At 39.8% G+C, this 12,262-nt stretch overlaps 1 protein-coding gene across 1 annotated transcript in view; it reads right to left on the bottom strand.

The window, feature by feature from the left end:
* Positions 1 to 12,262, bottom strand: part of TRIM24 (tripartite motif containing 24) — a 63,866-nt gene that overhangs the window by 16,653 nt on the left and 34,951 nt on the right. The window contains exons 4-9 of the mRNA XM_082042977.1: positions 12,104 to 12,236; positions 10,679 to 10,795; positions 9,395 to 9,509; positions 7,195 to 7,341; positions 3,639 to 3,756; positions 84 to 349 (exon numbers count right to left, since the gene is read on the bottom strand). Of these exons, the coding sequence (XP_081899103.1) occupies positions 84 to 349; positions 3,639 to 3,756; positions 7,195 to 7,341; positions 9,395 to 9,509; positions 10,679 to 10,795; positions 12,104 to 12,236 (896 nt within the window). The remainder of the gene's footprint in view (positions 1 to 83; positions 350 to 3,638; positions 3,757 to 7,194; positions 7,342 to 9,394; positions 9,510 to 10,678; positions 10,796 to 12,103; positions 12,237 to 12,262) is intronic.

The following is a 12,262-nucleotide window of genomic DNA, read 5'->3' as shown; positions in this document are numbered from 1 at the left end:
CTTTCTTTTTTCTTATCTTTCTTTACTTTCTCCTTCAGTGCCACAGTAAAAAAGAGTCTTCTCTGGAAATAGTAATGACTTACGTGATGAGAAGCAGGAGGCTGCTGCATGGCTCCTGGCATTCTTGGATTTGGTAAAACTACCGGACCTGCTCTGCGCTGAGCTTGCTGTCTCTGAGCCATGACCTGTTGCTGCATGTGCTGGAGCCGAAGCTGAGCTAAGCTTATCTGTGTTGGGAACTTAGAGAGCTGGTTGGAAGGTAAGCTGCCTGGTGGCTGCAAGTTTGTTTCCATCACAGGGCTCCTGGGCATATTTGGTGGGGTTTCTTTATCTTCAATTACCAAAGAACCTGGTTTAAACAAAACAAAATTAATACAAAAATATTGCAGTTAGCAGTAATGCTATTTTTCACAAATATTTTATGCTATGGAGTCACTGTTTGCAATTGTAATGTAACAAATGCATAAACATGAGAGGTCTCTCTTTGTTTTGTTTGTTTCCCTAGTCACTGATTGCATTTTATAGCCCATTGTCTTGTGCTACAGCCTTCTCTATATGGTGGATTCTCCTAGGAAGGTATCCTGGCCTCTCCAGAAGAGCAAAGGAGCAAAGTTTCAATGGGAAAGAATATCCTGATCTGATCATCTGATAAAAAGATTTAACAACATAAATGAAATTGTGATCCTTTCTAGCCTGAGTCAACACCATGGAATACTCAAATGATACTCTTCAGTTGCTACACACCACCAATTCTAGGATGTGATAGGCATCTCCAGGAGATGTTTTACATCATTCCACTGACTCGGAAGGAAATCTGACTAGACAGGTAACTTTCAGACAATAACGCTGGGTGAGAGAATTTATCTGAAGAGATATATAGTGTGATTACGTTAAACACTCATGAAAGATTTTGGATACCCCATTCAAGAAGGATGATGGCCAACCTGAACAGATTTTGATTTGATTCAAGGGAATAGCACACTGTTTGTACAGAAAAGGACAAAGGTACTTACTTTGTTTAAAAGGGAGTGAAGTAGGGAAAGTTATGGCCCAAGACAGAGAGTGTAAAAATTCCAATGATCTATGGAAGGTTATACAAAGGCTTTTCAATACAAGTGGGGAGACTGACACTTCATACTCTCTTTTCTGTCCCAGAAATTAGGGTGGCTTCCCAGGAGAGTTCACCTCACGAGGTAGGTACACCATGTGATAGCCTGACAATCCCAGCAGAACTTGAAGTCACCCTCTGCCACTTCTCTCCTCATATCCACCAGCCTCTGTGGATCCTGTGCAGTCCAGCCTGGCTCATTTTGGGGCAGATTATCTGAAGAAGGAGGAACCTTCTCGCATTATATATTTCTCTTCTTCATCCCAAGAGCTGAGAAGCTATGCAAGTAGCATGATTCTAGTCCCCTATCTAGATATAAGCACAGAGGAAATCGACATACTGTGGTGCAGAGCAGGGCAGAAAGCTAACAGCAACACCACTGTTTTCATATTGACACTAGGTAATTTTGGTGTTGCATGCTTTTTAATTATGATCAGTCTTTACTAAAATGGAAAAAAAACCCTACCAACCTATGCCTAATATCATTTACTAAGCCTGTAACAGGTCTAGTCAATGTTTCCCAATAAAGTGAGCAGAGAAGAATGCAAATAAATAATACTGTTTCCTATATACAGCTGTCTGAAATATTTCACTAGAGTCCAAATAGATCTGTTTTATTTTCTTTCTCTAAAAAAGGAAATTACCTTGACTGAGAATGGCATTGTATACTACAATCAATTGCCAAACCCATACCATACTTTAATTCTTTTCTCTCCAAGTCTAATCACATCTTCAAAAGTCTTTCCAGACTTAACATGTGTGGTATAAAGCTACTTACACAAAGGTACTAAAGAGAATGGTTCCCTTCCATTATTCTATAAAACGATGGGTTATCATACAATTTGTGGAAGTAAAACACTTCAAGTGTTGTAATTTTTTTCTTAAATACATTCTGAAATCCATAAGAGAGCTATTCCATTAGTGTACAGATGCTGTCACACTGTCAGCAACACGCAGCCTGACTAGAATTCAAGCCATTCCCAAAGTAACTAGTTTCTTTACTCAGCTTTTATTTTTCCTTCAGTGGTTCTTAAATCTGGTTTACCTACAGGAACAGAACATGTCTGATCATAAATGTAACAGACTAAAGGTAGTGAGTTCTGAAACCAGGTAGATAAACATTATGTGGTTTTACCTATCACTTAAAAAGATAAATTGTTACCATAAGTCCTGTGCTGATCTATACAGGTATCATTTCTATTGTAGCACTTCTCAGAATTTAAGGGAACATATTTCAGCAGCTCATTAAATAAACAAATTTTTTAAAAGAGTCCCCTTATTAATCACTAAAGAAAGCCCTGTCTTGACAAGCATCACCTCAGTTTAGCAGCAGCTCATTTCTGGAAACAGGAGTTTCACTTTCGATTCCTTTACCAAATAAAATAATTTACATAGAAGGATCTTGGAGAATTTCCCTGCTACCATCCAGTGTTCTGGTGCGTGGGAAAAGGAACTTGTTTGCCTAAAGCACTGTCATAACACTTTCTTTCTCTGCCTTTGTAGAGAAACATACATTTGCACCTCTCTGCACATTTGTAGAGCTGACTGCACTTTCTGATGAAAGGCAGAAAAGGTCTCATAGGTACCTCACAAAGCATTCTGCACATGACAGAAAAACAAAGTGCCCATTGAGATGACAGTGGAGAGGAAGGAAGCATGACAGCAGTTAAAATCCTGAAAAGATCTCTAAGCTTTACTTTCTGCTCCTAAACTGATGCACTCCTAGGATTCTTACGTCCATTAAACTCAGACTTCCAGGCAGTCACACAAGCAGGCTACCTGCAAAGCTTCCACACTCTGGGATTCACCAGTATCACAAAGCCCTAGCAGCTTTTCTAGCTATAAGAAAAAAAATTTAAAGACCAGTTTGGAGACTAGATCAAAACCTACTAGGATAATGAGGATGAAGTACATTTGCAACTCTGTTAGAAATATGCTTTCTCCTTAATTCCACCCCACAACTTCACAAAATAATCTAAAGGCAGACAACTGTCAAAAAGTAGTGTTCTCTTCTTGTTTTTCTTCAGTATTCTCCCCGTCATCTTAGTTCTCCAAGGCTTATTATTGCTCAGTGTGACAAGGGAGTGAATGGGGTTCTTGAACATATGATGCTGTTGCTATTGGTTTCAGCTTGGGAAGATGGGATTGAAGCAGAAGAAGGGGCTGGAAGATGCAGAATGAGACTGACTTCTGGAATCCTTTCTTACAATGTGAAGTAGGGTTAGAGATTCTGTTCCTTGTTTCAGAAGCCCAAAGGCGCGTGTATCACACAGGAAACTGAAGGCTGTTATTTTCACCATCATATGTACCATTCAAGCAAGGCAAGTTTGTTGATACTTTATCGTAAGTATTAATAAATAATACTTTTCCCCATACAATGCACTTCAAATGTCTTCCACGGGTAAGAAAATAAAGCTAACAAAGTGAACGAAGAAATGAATAGTGTGGAGGCTATTTATCTTCACAAAAAGAACGCTGCTTTCAAAATAAAGATAAAGAGCGCCCAAGGGCTAATAAAACTTTATCATACCTAGATTGAAAATATTTTGAGCCCAGAAGCTAGGATCACAGTGAAACTGGATGGTGTTGTTAGTCACTGGAGAAGCATCACACCTTGCTCGGAGAAGATAACGCAGTCGATACGTAATCTAGAACAGGAACAAAAGATTTTTTTTTTCCTCTGGGGTCAGAGTCACATATCTGAAGAGCATAAGAAGTCTTTAAAAGCAAACAAACAAACACACAACAACAAAAACCAAACACACCCCCCAAAAAAACACAATCACCAAAAAAACCCTGAACAAGCCCCTAGAGAACACAGGTGAAAGATGGAGAAATTTGTCCAGGCTACAAATGAAAGAGGTATTCTTAACATCTTTCCTCTTATTCATAAAGTAGTTTTAAAATGCAATTGACTACAGCCTAAAGAAAATTAATTATTCTCCCTGTAGACTTAAACTACTTGCAAGTGAAGTACAGATTCACATAACCATTTTTGTTTTCTTTTTCCCCCAAACCTATGTTAGCCCATTTCTTTTTCGTTCAAATAAAAGTATCCTATCCTCTTGGTAACAAGTATGGTTACCAGGAATTTTCCTTCGGAATAAATTTAAGTTTTCTTCATAGAGCCAAAGAACAGTTTTTATAAGCTTTATTGTTGAGAACATTCAGATTCACAGATATTTTCAGACTCTTCCAACCACTTGATTCCAAAAGATGGGACTATGATTACATTACACAAGCAGATTACTCTATCAAATTCTCAGTATTTATCCAGTTCCTAGAAGAAAAAAAAAATACTTTCTTGCAGTTGTTTCACTGGAAATATCTAACACAGGCACTAATTTTTTAATCACACACAGTAGATACAGAAAAAACTTAAGAGTTCAATATTTATTTTTCCTAAACCATAGATTATTTCCTGGAACGGTTCAAGAGACATACTTGGCAAAATCATCTTACGTGTTGAAAATTATACTAGTTATCTTTTACGCAAGAATTTTATAATTATAATTTTATAATTATTAGAATAATTATTTATAATTATTAGAATTATAATTATTAGAATGATTAGAATTATTAGAAGGGGGGTGGTTAGTAGATCGAGAGAGGTCCTCCTTCCCCTCTACTCCGCCCTGGTGAGACCACATCTGGAATATTGTGTCCAGTTCTGGGCCCCTCAGTTCAAGAAGGACAGGGAACTGCTGGAGAGGGTCCAGCATAGGGCAACAAAGATGATTAAGGAAGTAGAGCACCTCCCTTCTGAAGAAAGGCTGAGGGAGCTGGGTCTCTTTAGTTTGGAGAAGAGGAGACTGAGGGGTGACCTTATTAATGTTTATAAATATATAAAGGGTGAGTGTCACAAGGATGGAGCCAGGCTCTTCTCGGTGGCAAACAATGATAGGACAAGGGGTAATGGGATCAAGCTGGAACACAAAAGGTTCCACTTAAATTTGAGAAAAAACTTCTTCTCAGTAAGGGTGACAAAGCACTGGAACAGGCTGCCCAGGGGGGTTGTGGAGTCTCCTTCTCTGGAGACATTCAAGACCCACCTGGACATGTTCCTGTGGGACCTCACCTAGGCGTTCCTGCTCCAGCAGGGGGATTGGACTAGATGATCTTTTGAGGTCCCTTCCAATCCCAAACACACTGTGATACTGTGAAGACACTGATCATTGCTGGGGGTTGGACTAGATGACCTTTGAAGGACCCTTTCAACACAAACTATTCTACGATTCTATTCTATTCTTTGAGCTTCTAGTTTATGAGGTCTTTTTCTTTCAATTTTAGGCAGGTCACTTTTAGACCAGATATGAAAAAAATATTTGGCAAGACTTAAGTTTTTCCAATGACCATGGAAAATTTAAAGTACATGACTATTTTGAATATAGATTTCCTAGGTTTTCTGCATACACTAGCAGAACTAAGTATACCACACTATAGTGGTATATAGTCTTTTGTCCTGTCACCAACACAGGTTGCACACAGGTCTTGTCATGGTTTGCTCCATATGTTCCTCCTACTGTGCACACACGTAAACCCATGACCAGACCAGTTACCTCCTGTCAGTCATAGTGATAGTTACCAATGTTTTGCTCATGTTGGAGGACTAGGCTGGGCAACTGATGTCTTCCTGCAAATGGTTTAGTGGGCTATTTATCTGAAGTACAGACATTCCCTCCTAGCAGGAACTCTGCATTTAAGTCTGCTGAGCTTTTCTCCCTCCTGGTTTCGAGTGGTTGGATATGCTGAAGGAGATATCTCCAATGCTCCTCCATGCATCACTGTTCAGGAATATATTTTCCAGATGTCCACATATAGGGTAAGCGACTCAACTCCCAGACAATGCCAGCTTTCAGCAAAAAATCAGGACCCTAAAGCTCATTTGTATTTTGAAAAATATTTCTCATTTTCTGAGGCTTTATAGGCTACATGGTCTTTTTCTTCAACTGCATAAAGCTTATAAGATTAAGACACCTGCAACATAATTTGTTTTCTTACCGACATAGTAGAACTCTTTGTGACAATGCTAAGCAATTATAAACAACATGACTCAGTTTGATGCTCTTTTTCTCTATTCAATTAAAACATATGACTTGCTGAGGCAGTATAAGACAGGCAGAATTTAGCTACTCAAAGTAAGTTGTTAAAACCAAGTAATATTCTGCTATCTGCTATAGCCTGCAGCATTCCAATGGGCATCAAAAAGAGGAGAGGAAAGAAAGATACACCAACAAAAAACCAACAACAAAGCCAAATACAAACAAATAAATCCCATAAAACCCTTGAGTATGTTCTCAACTTAGCAACAACAAAATAAAGAAAAACTTTGTGATCCGGTTATAGGAACTGGAAGAAAGGGATCTAGCATCTTTTCTAAATATTGCCACAGACTTCTGTCATCAGGGTAGTACACTCCAGTAACCTATCGACAAATCATGGTCAGCTTTTTGTTTGTTTGTTTTATTTCAGGACTTCTAGGATTTCTGTTCATCATGAGAAGTCAGCTTAATGAGACCACATGCATGGAGGACTTAAGTGTCATTATAGCACTGAAATATTTAGCTTTATAAGTGTTTGCATGGACAACCAAAAGCCTCAGCTTCACATTTATCAATTTTTGAAGACTTTTAGTGGAAGATGAGTCTGACAGAACAAAGCAATACATTAATTTTTACATTAAAATGCTGGATATCAGACTCCATGATATGTAAATATCATCTTTCTCTGAACAGTAACAAGTACTGAAAAGAACCTCAATGATGATATAGGACATGCAACATTTTTCCCACTGTTTCATGGCTCTGTGGTTTTCACTCCAGAGAAAAGGAGTTGTCTCTACTGCAGATCTACAACAATTCCACGGCAGCATAACAGGAGAGAATCATGACCAGAGACCTAAATTATTAGAAACATCTGCATTTATGTTTAAGAGAAAAGCACAAAAATTACATACAAATATTCCAACTAGTAGGAAGTCATTGAAAAGTCTAATTCTCTAGTGTTACTGACAAGTGTGTGCGTGCGCATCCGCTTTAACTATAGTCTCTTAAGCAAACAGAGAGGACTACCGTCCCTACCCTTACCAAGCGTTTGCTGTACAGCAGCGCTGTGCTGCTCCCACTGGAAACTGCCCATTTGGAAAAATTCATGACGTGTTCCAGCTGTTTAGAGAGACCTGCCACTTCCTGTTGTTGCTGCAGAAGTTTCGCCCGATGTTCTTTAGCCAGAGTCTACAAGTAGAAAAGCAGTTCCAGTCAGAGGGCTCTCAGTTTACAGTTAACAGGCATTAGCTTTCACATCTGTAATTCACAATGATCAAGTAGCTTCACTTAGCCCTTCTAAAACGCATTCCTGCCCCCTGACTGCAGATATCAGATAAGTCAAAATACATTTATTCAAGCTATCCAGACCTTCTGTGCAGATTCCCACTTTCTCTTATGACTCATATATATATATACACACACACATGCCACTCTATACACATACACTTTTTAAAAGACAATTGGAGGTTATACTTTTCCAGATACTGATTCTTGACAATTCTCTACTTTGATTTCCTATTGGATTGCTGAATAAATGAAAAAATCTGATGGAAACACTTTTCATGCATGACTCTTTGAATTATGACTTGCGAAAGCATAGGGAAAGAAACTGGGCTCAGAGACAGCTCTGATTCAGCAAGTAGGGAGCAAAGATAATAATTACAATCAAAACAACAACAATAACCCGCCCTTGTCCTGGTTAATTTTCTTCCTAGCAGCTGGCGTGGTGCTGCGTTTTGGCTTCAGAATGAGAAGAAGGTTGATAATACACTGATATTTTAGTTCTTGCTAAGCAGTCGAGGCCTTTTTAGCTTCTCACGCAGTGCCAGGTGCATGAGAAACTGGGAAGGGGCACAGCCAGGACAGCTGACCCAAACTGGCCATAGGGATATTCCACACCATATGACATCATGCTCAGTATATAAACTGGGGGAAGAAAAAGGAAGTGGGGGACGTTTGGAGTGACGGTGTAACCGTTATGTGTGACAGAGCCCTGCTTTCCTAGGGATTGCTGAACATCTGCCTGACAATGGGAAGTGGTGAATGAATTCCTCATCTTTCTTTGCTGGCATGCACAGCTTTTGCTTTACCTATTTAAACTGTCTTTATCGCAGATCATGGGTTTGCTTTTGCTCCTCTGACCTGCTGGAAGGCAGGAGGGCTCTGCAGAGTGATCTGGATAGACTGGAAAAATGGGCTGATTCCAGTGGGATGAAGTTGAACAAGGCCAAGTGCCGGGTGCTGCACTTTGGCCACAACAACCCCCTGCAGCGCTACAGGCTGGGCACAGAGTGGCTGGAGAGCAGTCAGGCAGAAAGGGACCTGGGGGTACTAATTGACAGGAAGCTCAACATGAGCCAATAGTGTGCCCAGATGGCCAAGGCGGCCAGTGGTATCCTGTCCTGTATCAAAAACAGCGTGGTCAGCAGGACAAGGGAAGTGATCCTTCCCCTGTACTCTGCATTGGTGAGGCCACACCTGGAGTACTGTGTTCAGTTCTGGGCCCCTCAGTTCAGGAAAGACACTGAAGTGCTGGAGCGGGTCCAGAGAAGAGCAACAAGACTGGTGAAGGGACTTGAGCACAAGACCTATGGGGAGAGGCTGAGGGAGCTGGGGTTGTTTAGTATGGAGGAGGCTTAGAGGTGACCTCATCACTCTCTATAACTACCTGAAGGGAAGTTATAGCCAGGTGGGGATTGGTCTTTTCTCCCAGGCAGTTAGCAATAGGACAAGGGGGCATGGGCTTATACTCTGCCAGGGGAAATGTAGGCTGGATATTAGAAAGAAATTCTTTGCAGATAGAGTGGTCAGGCATTGGAATGGCCTGCCCAGGGAGGTGGTGGGCTCACCATCCCTGGAGGTTTTTAAATTGAGACTGGACTTAGTGCCATGATCTAGTAAATGGACTGGAGTTGGACCAAGGGTTGGACTTGATGATCTCTGAGGTCTTTTCCAACCCAGTCGATTCTGTGATTCTGTGTGATTCTTTCCCCCATCCCACCAGGAGGGAGTGACGAGTGGCTGCGTGGTGCTTAGTTGTCAGCTGGGATTAAATCAAAACACACCCAAAAAACAAACCCTCCTCCCTTCCCTACCAAAACCCCACTTGCTCTAATGGCTTCTGTGGGACGTCTCTCCACTTCGGAAATGTGACAGCATATGCACAGGTGGCTAATGCTAGAAATAGATTTTAAAATACTAAGAGTGACATTTTTGTTTCTTACAACAGAAATGAAATTACCTCCAACTGATGAAGCAGAGCTTTTCCCTTTTTATTTATTTCTACCATCAGTGTAAATATGGCGACTTTAATATCCTGTTCCACCTGCTTTTGATTCTGATTCACTTCAAGAATTCTGTAAGTACACAGCATAGAAAAATGATGTTCATTAGCTCAAATATCCACCTTCCAAACAGTATTAAAAAACCTCCAAAACCTCTAGTCTGTTGCTGAGACTACAATATTTCTTGATCATATGAACCAAATAACACACAGACCATCAGATACTTATAGTCAGGAAAATTACGGGGAGAAATAAAAAGAGCAAGTACCAGTGACCTATGATCAAATTAATTAACTGGTGGCAAATTTTAATGCCATGAGCCTGTAAAATTATTGACATCCATCACTGATAAAAATTAAATGCTCACTCTAATTGAAATTTTTAATTGTCCAGCACGTTTCTGGAATGGTTGACGGCAATCAAAACTGTTTAAGTCTGATTTCCATCTAAAGGTAGAATGGCACCCCAGAAACAAACAAACAAAGATTTTCTAATTCAGCTATTTCAACAATAGTACTCAAACTTGCAACAGCAAAGCATAATCTTATACTGTGAAAACCTCTGCTGCTAAGATGCAAGGGAGAATAACCACTGAGATGCAGCAAAAGAAGAAAAGGTTGTCTGCTGGTTTTTTCCATCTTCACCACCCTCAAAGACAAAGAGAGAAGAAGAGTTCAAGTTGCACCCAGCATCCCGTACTGTCTTGAATCTTCCTGGGCACTTATTGCCTTTGAACTCTGCTGAAGGAGCAGTTACAAAGGCCTACTGCAGCACACATTCTACAGAGTAATTTCTCTCTTACGTTGATAGTACTGAGTGAAGAAAGCCCCGAGCATGAAAGCATTACATAACTCTTAAAATACGTGTCAGGAGCATTATGAAAAACATGAGTCATAACCTTTCACTTCCTAAGAGGGATCTACACTATGAAAATAAGTGTGCCCATAGTGGAGAAGAACATAAGACTGCCTTCTACAGCCATTACTGCTTAAGTTGCTCTGTTGCACCCAAGCTATTGCTGCCCATTAAGTCAACAGGCTGAGCAGAAGAGTTATCTGACACAATCAAGCCCATTAAAGAGGCAACAGTCGCTATAACAAACTGATGATTTTAGCATTTCTGTTTCTGGAAGGATAAAAAGAGAGAGGTACAAAATGCACTAATGTAAATATTTCAAGAAATTAGAGCATATATAAAGTTTGCCCTCTGTGTCAGTGTTGACCTTGAAATCTGATGCATACCTGTTTTGGATCTGCTTTCCTGTATATTTTATGTACTTAGTCTTCTCCATCAATTTGGTGATTAGCATCTCAATGATCACTTTCTGGTTTTGAAAAGCTTCTTCTATAAACTGGTACCTGTAGTAAATAACAGTGAGTATTTACAGATGCAAAAAGTGTGAAACGTTTGCTAGAAAACAGAGTGTCTTTCAAAATACTTCTTTAGTTGAAGAAACATGTTGCTCAAGTTCAGAATTTAACTGTCCTCATGGAAATACATGTCAGCACATGCTGATATTTTTTATTTATAGTATATTTGAATTTATAGTATATTTCCTGTAATTTTTATTTGTTTTGACTATTATGATTTTCGTAAATATGAAGGGATGCTGCATGACCACAGGCCAATTTTGGCAAAAGGTAAATTAATATTATGCTGTAGTCATGACTTTGTAAGTCAAAGTGCATGTAGGGTATTACATCATGCAAGGTAAGTATATAGAAACAGAAGGAAGAAGAGAGATTGCTGAGTCAGTAGAAGTCAGCAATATTTTAAATCAAGGAACTGAAATCATCAACAATTTGAGAAAAAAAAGTGGTGGCATATTCTGAAAGGGACATAAATCCTAAGAAAAGGAGAACTGAAGAGGAAGACTGCAACTCTGCAAGAGCTAGGTTTAGCCTATTCCGAGGACCAACAGTGGCCAAAATTTCTTCACCTATTGATGTTTACTTGGTCAGGCAAGCAAGTTCTCTGAGTCCTTGCATCAGTTACAGTGAGCATATTAACATTTAACCTAAGAGTAGATCTGTCCCAGACCATTACTTCATGCAAGATTATTGTCTTGTACTCAGAAGTTGAATGTAATCCTGCTTTGCAGCTTTGGTGGCCAGTTAAGAGATGGCCAAAGAACAGCAACCCAAAGATCTGAGTGTCATAAACAGTGTTCTCAAAACCCAGTATAACCAAACTCTGGGTTTACACTTCCTTTTAAAGGGCTCTTCACAGAAAAAAATGCTCATTTGCTCCGCTCTGAAATTGCCTGGTAACGCTCCGTTATATAATCATCTCGTTGAAGGACAAATAGAGAAATGACACATGAGTGAAAAGTTGCATAACACGGCCCCTGTGCTTTCTAAGGACTCTCCGAGGAGCTGCAGAGCAACAAATTCCATCCAAACAACTTGACAGTAAAGAAAGGTCTCGTGCTTAAGTCACCAGATTAAAAACTGGAAGAACTAGGTTTTATTCTAAACTGACACACACTCACCAGACATGCTTTTTTTGGATACAATCTCTGGGTTTTTGTGATTTTCATTTCTGAGCATAAAATTTTATCTTGCGCTTTTTTCACCTGACTGTATTCCATACAGCTACGGCTACAATCAAATTCCAGCTGTCCTCCTATAAGTGAGTTGCATAAAACATGTAGTTTATTTTGATACCTGTGCTCTTTGTGTTCTAGTAACTGACAGTCTCGGCAGGTCAGCTTGTCACAGGTTTCACAATACAACTTCAGCTGCTCCTTTTTGTGGTACGGGCAAAACACAGGTCGCTGACTGGTCACACCAACTGCCTCTGTTGAATAAAGGAAGATGTCAGTT

This window comes from Streptopelia decaocto, assembly GCF_964273445.1.
Source record: "Streptopelia decaocto genome assembly, chromosome: 1".
Lineage (NCBI taxonomy): Eukaryota > Metazoa > Chordata > Aves > Columbiformes > Columbidae > Streptopelia > Streptopelia decaocto.
This window is presented reverse-complemented; position numbering and strand designations above follow the sequence as displayed.